General features: G+C 39.4%; 1 protein-coding gene across 1 annotated transcript; it reads right to left on the bottom strand.

The window, feature by feature from the left end:
* Nucleotides 1–13,422: 13,422 nt before the first annotated feature.
* Nucleotides 13,423–17,893, bottom strand: LOC109985545 (protocadherin-20). The gene is made up of 2 exons (XM_020635916.3): nt 17,543–17,893; nt 13,423–17,182 (listed from the first exon to the last, which is right to left on the bottom strand). The coding sequence occupies exons 1-2, from the start codon at nt 17,588–17,590 to the stop codon at nt 14,561–14,563; spliced, it is 2,670 nt and encodes an 889-aa protein (XP_020491572.1). The 5' UTR covers nt 17,591–17,893; the 3' UTR covers nt 13,423–14,560.
* Between the last annotated feature and the right edge of the window lie 980 nt (nt 17,894–18,873).

Here is an 18,873-nt window from a genome sequence, read left to right as displayed (position 1 = left end):
CAATTGAGATTTGCATTGCAGCAAAACATCCATGATCAACTGAGATGATGAGTACCATAAGTCTTCTCTCCCCCCACTAAGAGGCTTATATATCATGCAGGTTATTTAGTTCTTCATCTGTCTGGATATATGGATTTTACAGTGTCAAGCATGTGGTGAAGGGCAAAGGTTTCTAGAGGACAAACAGAAAAAGCAAATGTTTGAGTATTTCTATTAAGGTAAAGCACATGGTAAAGATAACATATCATACAATGATTACAATTGAAATACAGCTGAAAAATATTTGTTGGCACTTGAACCAGCAACCCTCCGATTCCCAACCCAAGTCCCTACAGACTGAGCTACTGCCACCCTAAATAAAAAGGTATCATCTCTACAGGTATTTCGTTTTAACATAGAAACCAACCAACTTAAGTTCTTCAACTGTTAATAGCAGATCAGATCAAATAGCACATCTAAACACTTACAAATGTTTTTTACCAAAAATACTTTGCTGGTGTGTTGGTAAAAACATTTCCACCCAAGAATGTGCAAAAAAAAAGATGTCTTTCTTTTCGGTCACTTTTCTCAGCATTTTTAGATGCAATAAACTTATAAAATCAATAATTTACACATTTAGTGAGGTTTTACTGTAGTAAAACAAACACTTCAGAAAAGATCAGAGACAATGTCCAAATATTTCTCTGCAGCTCTCAGAAAACTCCTGACCTCAGTGTAGTGTCTACACCGCTTTTACGAAGAAGTCTTTTTCTCAGTCCATGGACCCTTGCAGGGGGGGGCAGTGGTCACCACTGATATTCATTAGGTTCTTCTGTATGACTTTAAATGTGCACTTCCTTTTTGGTAATCAGTGTAATTGCATACAGCAGACCCATGAGCATAGCTACCATGTGCAAATAGTCCTTCTGTCTTTGCCTGCTCCACAGGGGTGACTGCAGCTAGGTGTTTGTTCTGCCCTTTGAATCTGAAAAAAAAATTGAGCATGGAGCAAGAAAGTCAACACAAAGAGCCACATCCTCTTTCAGAGAGGGGCGAGGTCAGCTACAGTCACAGAAACAGCCTGTTCTGAGCAGATAGTCACTGGATATGTTAATATCCGCAGATATTATCGGCTGGCTGATTTATCGGTCAAGCTCTGGATGATAGTGCAATTAAAAGTGTAGCCTTTGCATGCAACTGACATATAACCACATAGTCTACAGGTTGATCCAAACCGATCGCAGTAAAATGTACACATGCTGTGTGAGAAAGCATTGCTTGTCTGCATAAATACAATCTTATTGCGATAAATTCTGACGATAGTGCTGTGATTGTTGCAAATCCTTTCATTGGGATAAGATGTAACAGCACTTATTTGCACAGCCCTATAGCCTAACCTGACCTATGTTTTAATTTTGTTCTTTTAAAGGAGGATAATTATGATTCCCAAGAGGTGGAGAATCTCAAGACCCTGGTGTCCCACCTCTGCCAGCTCCTGGTGCTGCACAAGAAATACAACTGCAGACTTTCACTTTCAATCTTTGAGAAGGTGTGTCTTTTATGAAAAACCCATTATACTAAATACAAATATACGACGGAGGATTAGGGCCACGTTAAAATCTAAACATTTTGAGATAAAACATTTTTTTTAACGTTGCCCTAATCTTCCGTCGTACAAGTGTATAAGATTTAAGACAGAGATAATGTTTTGTGGTGGTGTGTTCATTAATTATACTCTATTGGAATATATATTTGCTGTCTCTTCCGTTTTATAAGCTTATCACTGATGTTTTTCCGACTGCATTTTAAGCTGGTTTTGGCTGTAATCATTCTAATTGAACTGACTTTGACAGGGAAGTGTACGGAGTGTGGAGTTCTTCATGCTGGACAACGAGTCACAGTGGAGAGCGTGTATCCTGCCTTATGACGAGCTTCTTCTACAGTATATCAAGGTAAAACTTGATACTACTAAAGGCCTACTAGTTGTCACTCCGAATATAACAATGACCAATGCACAGGTAAGGCCATAAGTCCTTAATTGCTAACTGCTGGCTTTATCAAAGGCCCTGAAAAGTTAGCTGTTGCTTCCAGAGGCTTTATTGTCACCAGGCAGACCAAAGCTGATGATGTTTGTCAAAATCCGTCTTTTACACAAGTGGCTTGTGATAAACTTTTTCTACGCTGAAATGTAGGAAGCATTGCCTCAAGAGCAGAATTTCACTGGATTCAGAGGCTCTAATCCTGATGAAGACAGAGAAACAAATCCTGAAACAACTGTACTGTGATACTGTGATGATGTGCATGACAAGGTTTGCAGCTTGCCGACTAGTCCTTCATAAAGGTAAGACCTATCAATATATTGTTACCGTGGCTGTCTAGTGCTCTCTTCTTATTCTTGTAAAGTAGGCCTAACTGTAAGAACTGTGGCTGTGTTCAGTGATATTCATATGAAGTTACTGTAATATGCATCTGGCTGTGTATACTCGCTCTATTAGTTTTTTTATTCATTTAAGGTATAAAGCATTGTTCATGTGTGCAGTGCTGTTTATTATTCTGGTGAATGCAAAGCTGATTAGTCAATATAACTGTTCAACTAATTTCTCTTGTCATATTATGAGGTTAATGTAATATGGCTGTTACCGTGTGCATTACTCTTTACTATTTCTTAATTGTTGTTGTTGTTGTTGTAAGACGCGCTGTAGCTCTGTCTCATTCTTATAAAGTTACTGTGCTATGCTCTGTGACTGTTTGGCATTGCCCTTTTCATTTTCTCCTATTATGTGCTGTGTCTGTGCAAAGTGTTTTTCTCTAGCCTGTTTGAAGCTACTTTGATATGCACATATAGCTGCGTGCAGTGCTCCTGTCAGATTGTTATAAAGTGAGCATGTGTCAAGTTCATGCATACAGTAGTCAAGGCTTTTCGTAATTTACGAAATTCAATAATCTTTATTATGGGACAGGTTATATTAAATTTGTTTGAAAAAACAGTGTTTGTAGTTTTATTGAATACTTAGGAGGACTTACGTTGTCTGGACAAGCATCTCTTGTGGATCTGTGGGTAGTGATTGTTCTCTCACATTAGCCAAGGCTGGAGCCATGTCAACTTGTATTTAACTGACACAGAAAAGGGTAGAGATGAAGAAGGGTTGGATGGGTTTGCCTACAAAGCAAGTGACATCATGTTAGTACTATTCACACTGCCTCCAGCTAATCAGTTTGTAGTTCTTCAAGAGATCTTTTTTTTTTTTTTGCTGAACCCAGATTTGCCTGCACTGGGAATCCGAAAAAGGAAGTAATTGCCCCAATTTTGTGCATGCACGCTCACAAACCACTGAATCAAAGAGCTTTTAACTGTGCAGAAAAATAACAGAATAGTTTGTCTTTAAATATCAGGGATTTGACAAGGACTCGCTCGGATAAAAAGGTGAAATATTTTGCAAGTTTTCCTTTTTTTACTTTGAGGTACGAAGATTAAACAAATCCTTACAACTCTTTATATTTCACGATTGAACGTAGAGTTGGATGAACCAGTGCCATATGGAGGATGAGTGTTGGTTCTTGCTAATAGGAAAACCTGAGACTAAATGAGCCACGTCATGAGCCCTTATCTCTCTGCCCACCTGTTCCTATTTGTGTCTCTGTGCCCTTTAATCAAAGCCCTCTCTATACCTCCACGCCTTTACCTGTCTTTCTGTATCTGTATTTTTGTGTTATTGAACCAGTTTCTCTGCCTGCAGCTGTCAGGTTCAAAACCACAAGTAGAGCACAGGGATTAATGCATAGTCTTTTTTTTCTTTTTCTTTTTCCGTTGCCCTTTTATTGCTACTCAGTTGTGTATGTAATGCCTCTTTTTGCTCTTTTAGCCTCCTGAAATGATAAAAAAATTAGCATGAGATTTAAAGTATGTCGAATGAGCACAGCGAGAGAGCGTAATGCATAGTGTTGGTGGGAGTACATAGTTCTGGGATGCCGTTAAATTATCATATAAGAGATCAGTAATCAATTAAAGAGAGCAAATAAGAGAAATTATGATGTTTTTTTTCCCTCCTGGAAAACGGTTGCACAATTTCTTCTCCAAATTTGGTTAGCAGACTTAGTTCCTCTTGACAGAAGGAACAGCTTCCTGAAATGCATCAGTGGCTGATATTAACAAGGAGCGCTCATCTGGCACTTCATTAACTCAGTGTGATGCTCCAGCTCGGACAGGCAGCAAGGCTGTCAGACCATGTAGGGCAGATCCCTTTAAAGCCTTTTATACTTCCAAGAGACACTTTACTTGGGCAAACCTACAAACTGGTTAGACACTCATTCCCTTACTTTGCACGAGGAATAAAAGTCTCATTTAGTACATGTTTACCTGTATTTTCTGTACAAGTCTTGCTGATATTACAACCGAGACTCCCACAAAATGAAGAAAAACAAAGTAATGCACCGGAGAAATGCTCAAAAATATGATTCAGAAATGGCAAGCAGCTTTTTGATGTTTCTTAATACTGGTACTTTTGATACACCCAAAGATGATTGTACAAACATGATGAATAATTACTTCAACATTAGTAGTTCCCTTCTTGATCCCATCCTGGCAGAAGAAGACAACAAATAACTGAGTGAAAGGGAAACATCAGGTATGAGTTATAGCAGTGGTTCCAAACTTTCTTTTCCCCTTAAAGCCCACCTACTTTCATTCCAAGAAAGCTGAGCCCCCTCTTTTGTGACTTGTTGTGGCTCTATACTTCAACATTTTTTTGAAAGGTAAACATTGTCAGCAGACATAATGTATTGCAAGTCAACTCAATCTGTTTTCCACACATACATGATACTTAGTTGGGCCGCCCAGGTATGTACATATGCCAGCTCAGGTAATATTGTGGACCTTTTTAAAAATCCATCACGTGCGTGCACAAGATAAATATAAAGATAACTGGTATGTCCCTCCAGTTAATGCACTGATTGAGGTGGGGATGTCTCTTGTAGAATCTTGGGCTTATCATACCTTCGTTTCAATATATTTCTGCAGCCACTTACTGCCAATATGTCTTGCACTTTAAGTTTATAATGATTGTTTTGGTGTGTCATCTTCAACGACCCTCCACTGCTACATTGCTTTTCATTGCTTAATACACCAAAACTATGATTTCTGTTTTAAAATGCTATCTAACTATTTTTACGGGAAAAAGGAATGTTTTTCGAACTCTTGCCCAATATGTTTCCATCAATGTGGCTCCTGAGTTGGGCATGGTTAAGTACCACTGCCCTTTATCCAGAATGTAACTGATAAAGAACATTAGGTTTCCCCAACACTCACATTCCTTTGAGGGTCCATGAAGTTCTGCTCAGTTTTAAGAGAGCCAACAGAGGACTTTAAGTCAGCTGGGATAAGACAAGCAAGTAGAGAGGGTCTCAGTGGTCTCTGAATTAGGACATTGTTTGACGTGATGTTCCAGCTGGCCTTGTGAATGGTATTTGTAAATGGACTTGAGCTTGTATAGCGTTTTTCTAGTCTTCCGACTACTCAAAGCACTTTCACACACTGATGGCAGTGGTTGCTATTTAAAGTGGCCATCAGAAGTAACTAATCCCATTCATACACATTAATACACATATTAACACATACACATTAATAAACTTGTCTTGCCAAGTACACATTGGACATGTGGCTGCAGGAGCTGAGGATCAAACCCCCAACTTTTCATTTGAGAGGTGATTGACTCTACCAACTAAGCCTCAGCCACCCTAGTAGTAGTAAACTAATAGGAGGATAATTTTGAATGCTTGTTGGTCAGTACTTCCTTTTAATTTTCCAATGCTGTTGGACTAACCATTGCCAATCAATTAACCATTGATTGGCAAAATGAAGTGAGGGTTGCTTCACAAGTTTCTCGTCTTTTTAGTCTGCACTATGACAATAAAGGTTGATATTTGCTGTGAGGATGGTGAAACTGTCTTTGATACACTTGTAATTTAGACGGTATAACCTTTAGATCCAAAGAAGTAGAAAGACTCTTGTTTTCATGTCATTTGATAAAAGTTAAGACATTCTTGGCTTGCAAAAACAATATGTTGGTCATACCATTTTTCTGTGTCCCTGTTTGTGAAAATGAGGGATTTATTAGTGTTGAGGATGTGTAAGGGCATAACGGCCTGCAGGGAAATTGCCCAACTTAGTGTTGATTTAGGCACATTGTGCATGCAATTCAGACGAAGGGGGGATTTCCAGACTGTTTCATCATCCTTATTACATTCATACTCCTCCACAAACTTTAACTAGAAGATTTTCTAGTCTTTTTCCAAGACTAATTTTTCCAAGAATAATAACCAAACATGCGTATTAGATTAAAGGTGATTTCTTTTTTTTTTTAACGAGAGAAACAGGTTGTCTTACTTGGGGCGGCTGTGGCTCAGTTGGTAGAGTCGTCGCCTTTCAACCGGAAGGTCAAGGGTTCAATCCCTAGCTGGGCAACATGTCCAGTGTGTCCTTGGGCAATACACTTAACCCCAAATCCCGCTTCAGTGGTGGTGTATGAATGGGATTAGTTACTTCTGATGGATGATACTACATAGCAATCACTACCATCAGTGTGTGACAGGCAGTGTAAAAGCACTTTGAGTAGTCGGAAGACTAGAAAAGCTATATAAGCTCAAGTCCATTTACCATTTACTATTAGGGGCAATATGTTTAGCATGTGGCTGGAACGCTTGATAAAAGGGGGTAAAATGCGTATATATTGGGACGAAAAAACAAAAAAAAATATCATGATATGCAGATGATGCAATTGAGTAACTGAAAATGTCACAGAACCTGTTAAAATCTTCCATTATCAAAATGTTTATTATTCAACAATCCAAAAAGAATCTAGAGTAATGCACTTTGTGTCACTTTTGCCATATTAGTATTAAGGTTAAGACCTATACTTAGTGTTAATTCAAGCAATTTCATCAAACTTGAATTATACATGTTTGCACAGACTGCAGGTGTAACAGTTCAATATATGTGTATGTAACAGTGTATCGCTGCAAATCTCAAATGAATTTGTAAAAAACTCACCTCCACGTTGCAGGTGAAACGTTGTATCATGCAGAGATTCTAGTTTGCACATCTCAGCATGATTCGTATTAAGTCTCGTTTGTGCTAATGGTCTTTTGCACCCTTGAAAACAAACTGCATGGAATTTTTGGAATGAAAAATATAGTCAAAACAGGTTTGTTCTGATGTTGTTTAACACTACAAAGAGCTCTAAATAAACTGCTACTCTTGCATCTGCTAATGGCCTGTCCATTAGATGCCAAAAGGGACGCAGAAGAGCAGCATTCCACAGTAGCATCACTCATAAGCATGTTGCTGGCAGCTGAAGAGAGTTCTTTGTAAATGAGTGGATCCATGCTTACTGTCACTGTCAGAAACAAGTCTTTGAAGATGTTTAATGATGGCATTTGAATGAAGCGGCTGTTAATCCAAAAGCTTCTGTAGAGTGAAGACTGTCTGCTCTCGGATGGGCAACAGACATTCCAGGCATGTATTTTACTACTCCATAAAGTCTTTGCTTGCTTGTTTTTGTGAAGTAAAAACTGTTCTGGAACTTCAACATGCAATTTAAATTGTCATGGTTTACATATTTCATTCAAACCTTTAGATATCTAGCTCAAAGTATCGATTAACAGTGTCAGACATACTAACCCTGACATACTGTACGAAGGAATCAGATTTTGTTGAAACACTGTCCAACTTCATTGCTTTAGGGTTGGATTCGGGAATAAATACAGTGGCAGGATATGATGCTTTTAAACTGTTAGCAGTAGTGGAAAAGAATGCCTTGCTCACTAAGACTTTGCAGCAGTTAATTCCCTTGAAGCCTGTCTGTATTTTGCTGAGATGAAAAAATAGCGTCAAAGGAATGAACCAAATCAGTAACGTAATCTAAAGCAGGATCAAAAGAGTGCTATTCGATTGTATTTAGTTGCATCACAGCAAATGAAAGATGTTTTAAGATCAAAGGCAGTGATTTTCAGCGGGAAAATATGGAGATGCATTATTGAAGATGGTGAACAAATGCTTTGTGCCGGAGGTGGGAGGAGGGGGAGGTGTGTGTGTGTGTGTGTGTGTGTGTGTGTGTGTGTGTGTGTGTGTGTGTGTGTGTGTGTGTGTGTGTGTGTGTGTGTGTGTGTGTGTGTGTGTGTGTGTGTGTGTGTGTGTGTGTGTGTGTGTGTGTGTGTGTGTGTGTGTGTGTGTGTGTGTGTGTGTGTGTGTGTGTGTGTGTGTGTGTGTGTGTGTGTGTGTGTGTGTGTGGGGGGTCGTATTTGATGTCATAACTTGGGAAATGTAGCCTCTCCTATTCAGCAGTACTACGTAACCCGACCTGGGCCTTTCATTGTGTCTTTATTTGTTTGATTTCAGGGCCAGGACACTACAATAAAGCCAATCTGGAAATGGGATCGGGCTGTGACTGATGGTAATTACTTGCTGTCTACACCATTAAGAATTTAATGTAATTTCAGATAGACTTTCCTGGAGAGAGAGAGGGACAGAGGGAGAGAGAGAGAGAATGACATAGACTTTGCAGGGGCATAGGTTTATCCTAGTCTCAGATCTGTATGGTACATTTTCAGCATAAAGATATATACATACCTCTAAATGCGTGCAGCTCTTTCTTTCTGACCAGAAGGTCTTAACATATTATAACATAACATATCTCTGTCCCTGGAATTATCACTTTTTAATAGCCTGCATATAGTTGAAATTACAGAATACTAATCCCCGATGGGTCACAAAGAGTTAAAGAACCTGATTTAAGCCAGGTCACCCCTACACTGTCCATTCTGCCCTGTTGTGAAGAAGACAGCCTGGCTGTCAGCAGGATTACTGCAACAGGAGGTGATCAGTCATGTGGAAAAGCTGTGGACCGTCTCGGCCCCCTTTCCAGCTGTTTCCAGCCAAGTTTAACTCTCACTAAGAGACAGAGATAACTTAATGAGACCATTGAAGGTTAAAAACAATTAATGTCTGGGTTGAAGTTCATATGGAGGATAATGTTGACTAGTTGTATAGAACCAAGAACAATGTGATACTGTACAGTGTGATCTTGATTTACCAAATGCAGAACAGATTGCTGGTGATGCTGACACAATCATTTGATTTGTATTGCAGATACCATTTCTGGATTTAATAGATGCCATAGATGTGATTTTACATCTAACCATTTGATTGTACATTTAGATCCCCCAATGTTTCATTGACAGCTAGAGATGCACTGATCTGCTGTTTTCAGTTCTGATCCGATTCACATACATGTGTAACGATAGCAATACTAATTCCAATTTCTTTTTTTCCTGATTAATACTGTTATTGTTGGTATTACGCTCAAAGCTGTAGTTAACCCGGCAGTGCATTTCTTAAGAGCAAATAAATTAATTAATTTCCCTAAAAATTCAATAATCCCTCAAGAAATTAATTTGAACTTTGTGCTGGCTTCACATAAAAATAGGTAGCAGCAACAACTGTTAGGTTTTCAAGTTAAATGTTTTAAACTGAAGTGCAAGAATTGTAAGTTTTATCATAGCTGTTCAATCTTGTCTGCCAACTTGATGTAGATGATTTGTGGGCATTTGCAGTTCAGTGTGAATTTTAAGCAAGACTGTGCATGTTAAGAGTGTTTAAAGTGCCAAATGATCTTTCTTCTTAAGATTAAATTTATTGGCATTTTTTTGCCTTTACTGTGGAGTGGATAGAGTTTGAATTCAGAGAGAGAGAGAGTGGGGAATGACATGCGGGAAAGGAGCCAAAGGTCGGGGTAGAACCCAGACCACTTGTTTGGAGGACTATAGACTCCGTACATGGGACCCGCTCACCAGCCGCTATAGGTGCCATGGATTGGCACTGTCAGTACGACAACAATACATACATGACGTCAACATCAGACCCGATACTGATATTAGGTTGGTCCCATCTCTATATACAATCATCATTAGCAGGAACCTTTTGCTCATGGTTTACTATTTTAATTTCTTAGAGTGGTACAAAATGTATCATCTAATGCCTTTGGTAAACTGCTGATTTTTGATCAAATGAGACCTTGACATCAAAGTTTGACTCTTACACCTCTCAACAAGTTGATAGATTGCCATTCAGTTATTGACTCATTTGTTTTCGGTTTTTTAAGTTTTTTTTCACTTTGGTAATTCCTTGTTTGATCCTCCGGTAGCCTACCATCATTATGGTCAACATTTAAATTTTGACAAAAACTGTAACACTCCCTTTTGTGTCAATGGCTTAGTAGAAATGTTAGGGTTGATCAATTCATAAAACTAAGACGATAAACATGTCAACAAACCTGCTAAACATATGTGTTAACGTTTTAATTGTTAGCTTAATGACACCAGAAAATTGGCTAAATTACCATCTGACTTCCCAACTGCTTGTGGTCATGTGGAAAAAGTGCTGTTTAGTGTTGTGTTTTTAAGGTGTATAGTTTGTGATGTTGCTGTACCTAGTCTAGTACATCAATGTCTTCTGTCCTCTCAGTTCAGTTTAGATTACAACAGGTGTTAAAAACTGGGTGCACACCAAATTACATCGACAAACAATCGACTGCAATGAATGGGCAACATAGCAGTTGGCTGCAAGGCTGGGTTGCTAGTTCAAACATTGAATTAACATCACTTGGTGCAACACAATTCACAAGCATTTGGTATGACATGGTTTTGTGGCAACATCTGTCAGAAATATGAACCAAATATTACTTGTTTTAATATGCAAAAGAAAAGCATCAGAAGCAGACAAAAAAAGGTATGCATGAATAGCAACCATCTCAGTTGCTTACAGAAATGCCTCAATGCTGTTGGAACCTGCAGCGAAGACAAGTGTTGAAGGGCCTGACATTAATTAGGCCAGCTGGCAATTTTTCTGAACAGGACGGATCCTAGACAAATCTGAGAGAGCAAATTAAACATGTACTTGCAGGTTAGTCTAGTGTCTAGGCTAGTAAACCTTACCTTGGAAAGCTAATGGGAGTAAAGAGATGGTTTATTGGAATAGAAGCCATTATTTTATTTTATCCACCTATGTGTATCAAATTTACAAAATACGATAACCATAACTGCACTGGTTTACATTTGTATCCAACAAAATGGAGAACAAGCACAAATTGCCTATTTCATCTTTGTTGAGTTTATGATTAATAGTGCATTGTTTAGTGCACATATCTCCAACTTTTGCAAAGTGTGTTGATAAAATGTAAACCAGAACTAGTGTTTGTTATTGCTCATATGAGGGTACTACATCATCATAACAGGGTTTAAGCCATAATAGGCCTTAAGGGCCTGTAATATGACCAATTTTTAGTGTTTCTTATTTCAATAAGCCAAGGGAAATGACAAATTTAAAGGAGTGAGAAAGGGTGAGGCAGAAAGGTGATACAGTGTAATGAACCATACATTGTTATTGCAGCAATTAATCTTAAGCTTCTAATGTTTGCTTAGGGTAAAACAGTAATGTAGAATTGTGCAGAAACAGTTTTAAATGTTATATCACTTGGCTGCAAAGGACCATTGCCTGGAGAGTGGAGTTATTCATTGTTGGCAGATAGGGAATAAAACCCACCACATTATTGATTCTGCCTGATAAATGGGGAAGTTTGACCATGACGTAGTATCTACTTTACCAATGGTGCAGCCTCTGAACTTGTCCCATATACAGAAATTATTGTGTGCTGTAATGATATAAAGCAAAGTATTTCTGCACGAGGGCATCAGAAAATGTGTTTGATGAAACTTAATCATGACATTTAAGGCATTCCTCTCGTTCTGTCTCTCTCACTCAGAAACACACATATTGTAGGCATGAGCATATTTACTTGGCTTCTTCTATTGATCTAAAACAACTTGACAAAACAGAGCCCTTTTGAACCTATTCAAGATGTTAACCATATTGCATGGCCATCTGTTTTTCAAAGTACATTTCAGTTAGCAATCCAAAATCAACAACACAAGCAAGTGACACTTGTTCTATTACGTAAGGCAGATAAAATGCATTTACTTGAGGTTATTCATTCTGATTCTTATAATGTCACCTGTCTTGAGGACATTACTGTGTGCATGCACAGTATGTGTATGATTATCTCCCTGCATATTTGTGTAATGCACTGTTTGGCCAATGGTGATTACTGAGGATTACACTGAGCTGTTTTTAGGCCCTGATGTGCTCTGTGCTTACATGACGGGCTTCCGTCCTGAAATGCTGATTATAACTTGAGACGCGTGTGTGAATACATTCTCAGCAGGTTTGTTTGCATGTTTCCTGTTTCGTCAGGACCTCACCCGAACAGGTTTATAAGGACACATAATACAACTGAGTTCCTCACATGGGAGTGTGCAAGGAAACAAAAATCCCTAAAAGCGTTCTGTCCAAACAACCTTTATATTGAGCATAAATTCCAGCTGAGAGAAAAAAAGGAGCAGCTATGTCAAATAGAGGGCACTACAGTGTCATTCAGAAAGGATTTCTTAGGTGCTATACTTTGCAGTGTTGTGGTGGGGTGGTTCGGCAGTGCAGTGATTGCCAATAACGCTCAAGTGAGGTGAGAGATTTCACTTGGACTAAATTGATTGATCTTCAAATGTTACAGACAGGAGCAGCTGTAGCTATGAATCAGCACAGTGTGTTTCTTTCAAAGTGTGACTCTCAGGTGTTACCTCGCCAGCTCTGGCCTGTGTGGGCGATCACAACAACAAGACAGGCTCTCAGGCTTTTCATCTGTAACTCTTTCATCTCCAAGGTACAATGCAGCTGTTAATTTATAACAGCACATTTAATCTTGTCTAAAGAGGATCTAATCCAAACAGGACTTGATTTGACTAAAATATACATAATCATCCATGCACTTGATAAAAGAGGTACAGATTGTTTTTTTTCTTCAACTAATGTCAAGGCATCACTTTTGCCTTGGTCAGATGCAGCACATTTAAGATTCACTCATGGCCATTATTGTTTAATTTGAATAACATGAAATACTGTAGCTGTTTTTTTTTTTGTTTCTTTTTTTGGTGATGAGGGGGTGTCAGGTTCTTAGTTCAACATATTGGCCTGTTTTGTCATTTTTGCCATTTTTATTTTTATTAGACAGGGCAGCTCAGGAGAGGCAGGAAGTGCAGGGAGGAGACAGTAGGGACCTACATGCAGCAAAGAGTCGAGGTCGGATTCAAACCCACAGCCACATGGAGCACTAAACACAACTGCCAGGCCATCAGCATTGCCATTTTGGCCTGTTTTGTTATGGCTGTAGTTGATATTAAAATAATTTTGTCAGCATGAAAGGATGCGTTCATTATATTCACCCCGACGTTTTGTTTGATTGTGTAATGTATAACCTTCTGCTCTGTCTAAGAATGATCCCCTTCAATCCTAATCAAGTACAACTATTCTTTAACTGACACATTTATACAGGAGAAATATTAAAAAAATATAACATCTTTAATAATTACTTTGATTTCTTTCACAAACAGATTTTCACAGACACATTTAGAGTTGCACGGTTGTATAAAAGAGTGTGATGTATCACCCTGAAGCAGTTTTATGAGAAAGAAGTCTGTACAAAATTTGTCTCGTTTGTTGTGTTTTTGCTAAGCAAAATGGCCTTGAAAGGCTTCACAAACAAGATACATAACTGCCAAAAAAGCCTTCACAGAAAGTAGTACATCTGGATACTAAACATGGCTTTCACACATCTTACAATACTTTGAAAAGAAGTGTCTGAACCATAAGCCCATTTATCGGCTTTCCCAGGATTCTTAACCTCATCAATAGTATTACACTAATTTCAGTCCTTTAAAACCAGGCAACAAAAGACAACGATAAGTAATCAAAAGCTTTGAAGCAAACAGTACGTTTTTTAAGGCTGGTCTGTTGTTTTCCATTTAAGAAAAATGATTGTCATACTCCTCAAACAGAACACAGGGCATTTTTGCATAATATGTCAGCATACACAACACAAGTGTAGAAATTGATGGGTATTGACACAGTGAACTCTCCATATGAGTTTTAAAAATTGAACGCTTTCTTTGTCAATCATACATAGTGACTTTACGAATATTGCTAAGTTTGAACAGACTAAGAATTTATGTAATCACTTTCCACACTGTTACTGTGGCAGATAGAGTATAGGACTGCAAATTGATTAAAAATATGAAGAAAGAAAGTCTTAAACTGTTGTTTGTTACAATTCATACCAATGCAAACATTTTTTATATAAACTTGTAAAACATTCAATACAATATATTTATACATAGGACCTTACATTGAGTAATCGTCAAAGAGTTGCTTCTATGACCTTGTAATAAAGCTGTTATTACCTTGAAGCAGTCTCAAAAACTTCTTTACTTTGGTCTTTTGATGCCAAACATCTGATTATGAGTCATGGATCATAAATATAATTGAAGGTAGAATTGGACGTTTGCCTGTGATAATATTGCAGTAATAGCAATCATATGACAAAGGCAGAAAAAGCAACTTCATTTAAGAATTACACTTCTCACAGTGAGTTTTGTAAACATTCATGTAAACAGTGATTTTGGATGTGTGGACAACTCGAAATCAGATATTTGAGATCTGCCTGAGCCTCTTGTTTACAACCTGCATTGAGTCATTCTTCATTTTTAATGGTATCTCCACTTCTGATCTTTTCTTTCGCTGCCTTTTATATCTCTTGCAGCATATGTAAGATGTCAGTGTGACAACTGAGAAGAAAAGCCCCAGACATGTCACTGAAAGAGCAATGAGGACAGGCTGACAGGGGAACAACTCATACCTCTCAGGTCCATCTGTCATCTGCCCAACATACCAGGGCCTTTCCTCTACCTCAATGTCAGCCTCTCTGGTCAGAAGACTCTGGATGTAGCTCTCGTTGCTCACAGTTTCATTTACAAAGAAGTTAACCATAACTGTTGAGTAAAGGGGTTCAGGCTGACCATGATCGCTGACCTTCACCAAAAGGCTGTAGAGACCTCGGTTACTAAGCTCCCTCTTTAAAGTGATATTTCCTGTTTCGGAGTCTATGGCAAATGACCCTGGTTCTCCACCTTTCCTCTTAATGATACTGTAAGCAATCACAGCATTCATGCCTGTATCCTTGTCCACAGCATAGACCTCTGTGATTGATGTCCCTGGTACTGTGTTGGGAAGTACTAGCATGTAAGACTGATTAGACTGGGGAAAGAGGACAATAGGTGGGTTGTCATTTACATCCAACAATAGTACATTCACCATAGTGACGCTTGAAAGTGCAGGCTCTCCACCATCGATTGCCTCAATCCACAGCTGGTATGTCCCTTGTTGCTCACGGTCAAGAGAGGTCCTGGCCCTCAGTGTCCCTCTGCCTGTGTCTATCATAAAAATGTCACTTCCATTGAGAATTGAAAGGGCCACCCAACCATTTTCCCCAGCATCTGCATCCGTTACAGAGAGAACCCCGATCTCACCGTACCCCGGGAAGTTCTCTGGAACAAAGAATGTGAAGTCCTTGTTGATGAAGCGTGGACTGTTGTCATTGCGGTCCTCAACAGTCAGCACCACAGTTGCAATCGACTCTCTCCTTGGTGTTCCCTGGTCAACTGCTCTTACGATGAACCGGTATGTCTCCTTCTCCTCACGGTCCAGCGATGTGGTCACTGTCAGGACACCAGTCACACGATCCACAACAAATATCCCCGGGGCGTCTCCTCCAAGGAGATAGATGACATCCCCTCGGCTTTCACTGTCCGGGTCTGAGGCTTGGAGCTGGGTCAGAAAGGTGTTTGGTGAATTGTTCTCCTCCAAAGACAATTTAACCAAAGACTGCTGAAACATTGGTGCATTGTCATTCTCATCCAATATCTGCACCTTGAGAAAAGTCTTAATGACAAGGTCTCCGTGATTCTTCACAACCACGATAAGCTCATACTCTTGTGTTTTCTCATAATCCAAGGGCTCTGTGGTCTCCAGCAGGTATTCATTTTTTAAAAGCTGGTAGGGGACAAGTCTGAATGGACCAGTCCCTTCCAAATGACAGTCCACCCTTTGGTTCAAATCGATGTTCTTGACAGTAAAAAAAGCAATCGGAGACAACGCTGGCTCAGACTCTTTTATAGTTACTACCCCATCCTTTTCGGATGCAATGTACCTGGGCACGAGTGCAGGGGGTCCAGTTATGACTTTGATGATATGGACAGCAACAGTGGCAACAGCAGGGATACAACCAGGACCATTTGCCAGAATGGTGAGTTTGTAGAATGTGTTTGTGCCAGGGTCTATTTTCCCTGCTAGCTTGATCACCCCTGTGATTCTGTCCAAATGGAACAAGCTCCTGGTCTCCCTTGGCACACGTTCGCTGTAAGCATAGCTGATCTGAGCATTAGCACCAAGGTCAGGGTCAAAAGCATGCAGACGGGCCAAATGTGCCCCTTTGGTTGTATTCCCATGCAGAGTGACGTTAATATGTGACTCTGTGAATCGGGGGCAGTTATCGTTCACATCTGTGATTACAATTTTTAAAGTAGCTGCACCCAGTAGAGGAGGGGTCCCTCCATCCTCTGCGATGATATCTGTGATGAATTCAGCCTGGGTCTCCCTATCCAAAGCCTCTGTGACGATGAGGAAGGGTGTCATCTCACCCCCATCATTGTGTTCAACATCCAGTGTGAACATGCCAAAGTCATTAACAAGCCAGTATGTCTGCACTCCATGAAGACCCAGGTCTGGATCAACCGCAGAGTGCTCCACAGCATAACGAGCATTGATGGGTGTATTTTCTGGAACAGATATACAGATCTCATCAAGGGGAAACTTTGGCCTGTTGTCATTGACATCCTCAACGTATATTTTAACTTTGATGAGCTGGAAGTACTGTTGAGGCAAAATAAACACATCCAGGGAGAGGATACATCCCCTTCCCCCAGAGTTATCAGGACAGAGCGTCTCCCTGTCAATTTCAGTGGCAGATGTGTAAAGCTCTCCCGTGGTATTATTCAGGTTCACGTACTGATCACTGACCTTCTTTTGCGGCAGATTGAATATAAAGGGGGGCTCAACAGTGACGTCCAAATTTAGGTCTACTGCAATGGCCCCTATGAAGGTCCCCCTCGGTAATCCCTCCTTTATCTTATAGATGAGCTCTTTTGCTTGGCTGAAATTTGCAAAACAGGAAAGAGGGCTGGTGTAAAGCAAGAGGATGCACAATCCCTGTAATACAAGATAATTAAAGATATTAAAGTTTAATCAAAGAGTTGCATGATATTATACTAAATAGTATTTAAAAGTGCTATTGAGTTTTACAACTAGTTGCAGGGCTCCTTTAAAACAGGCACCAGTGATTTCAACTGTAATCATTACACTCTACTCCCACAATTATCTCTTTAGCCAATGAAAACAAGATGTGTTAACATTACATTAAGTCCTTCAAAAAATAATCTGAAAGTATAAACAGGACTGTGTAGAAAAAGAGCCATGTAATATTAGCATTAATATCAGCATTTAAAAAACCCCCCACTTGATTTAAAGTTAGTGTATTCTGTCTTGAAAATGAATCATCATAAAACTTACCCAAATTCCTCCTTTTTTTCTAAGGCTGGGGTGTTTGCTGTTGAACATGTTTATGTCCGAGTCCAGCACTTTCCACTCAGAGCAGGAAGAACAGCAGCCTAAGTAACGCAGGCATTTTGAGAGTTGAGCAGCACAGACCTCTGCTGAGTGCTATGCCTTATTGCTATCTGACTTGAACAAGTCATTCATCCCAGTGCTGGCTCAGGACACTCCCACCATATGCAAATCAGCCCCTCATGTTAACCAATGAGAGCCCACGGCCACTGGGAAATCTACTTGAGTTCACAGATTCCTTTTTCATGTGCACTATCAAAGCACATCGTCCCACACCTGCACTTTTCTTTCACACCCATGTTGTCACAAGCAGCTGCATTCCTTGTATTCCTGCGGCAGAATGAAAACATATGATTACCAACTGAGCTTATGATGACACGAGAGACTAAGCAAGATGTTAAATATCCACAGTAGAGGGATTACTTTAATCCAGCATTAGTTAAAAATCACTGCTGAAAAAAAAAACACTACAGAATGAATTGAAGCAAATGTTTTATGATATAATGATGATGATTTTTTTTACAACACCTAAACCTTGCCTGTTTTGTTTTTTTGGATACATGGATTGATATGTTGATTCAGTGCAGCTCAAACCGGGTTTTGCTCAGTTTGCAGTCATTGCAAACACTAACAAAACTGTGAAATGATTTTAATGTTTAGTCTAGTCTTGACAATAAATGCATAACAATAATTGAAACTGTGCAAAAATATAATAAACCAAGCACAGAGGTGATCTTGGCATCATAAGTGGTGCGATGGTCTGATTCTGGATTGAGCCTTTAACTAAATCAACCCCCTAATCCTCATGTGTTCTAAATGCCGGGCCAGCTGTTTGTGGGGATTGGAAGCATACTGCTCAGAGAAATTGAGTGATTGAAGTTCTCTGGTAAAGGGCGGATTGAGACAGTCACACACTCTCATTTTGTCTCACACTGCATCACAAGTGCCTGTTGGAAAAGATAATAACAGCATCTGAGCATTATGCCTTTCCTTTAACTCATGGTCACATCATATTAACAGACAAAATCATTATTTTCTATGAGACAATATGTGTGAACTGTATTTTTTAGTGACAGGGCTAAACAATATTTTGCTTTGAATAATCTACAAACCCATTATACATTCAGTAATCAGAGTATTTCAAGTATGTCCTTAGTTCAGAAATATTTCTGAAAACACAGACATCAGTGAGAGTGGGCTGGAAGGCTGTAGAGCGTGGGAAAGCTGCAGATGAGGGAGATGAGAGTCATTTGAGAGCTGCCTTGAGGTGCAAAGTC

This window comes from Labrus bergylta, chromosome 3 (assembly GCF_963930695.1).
Source record: "Labrus bergylta chromosome 3, fLabBer1.1, whole genome shotgun sequence".
Classification (NCBI taxonomy): domain Eukaryota; kingdom Metazoa; phylum Chordata; class Actinopteri; order Labriformes; family Labridae; genus Labrus; species Labrus bergylta.
Note: the sequence above shows the minus strand (reverse complement) of the source record. Positions and strands in the feature narration are given on the sequence as shown.

What these genes read in the sequence shown, in the direction of transcription:
- LOC109985545 (XM_020635916.3), bottom strand. Translation starts at nt 17,590, where the DNA reads ATGTTCAACAGCAAACACCCCAGCCTTAGAAAAAAAGGAGGAATTTGG. An exon ending in GAAAAAAAGGAGGAATTTGG is followed by an intron (nt 17,183 to 17,542) that starts GTAAGTTTTATG and finishes CTTGTATTACAG; the next exon opens with GGATTGTGCATCCTCTTGCT.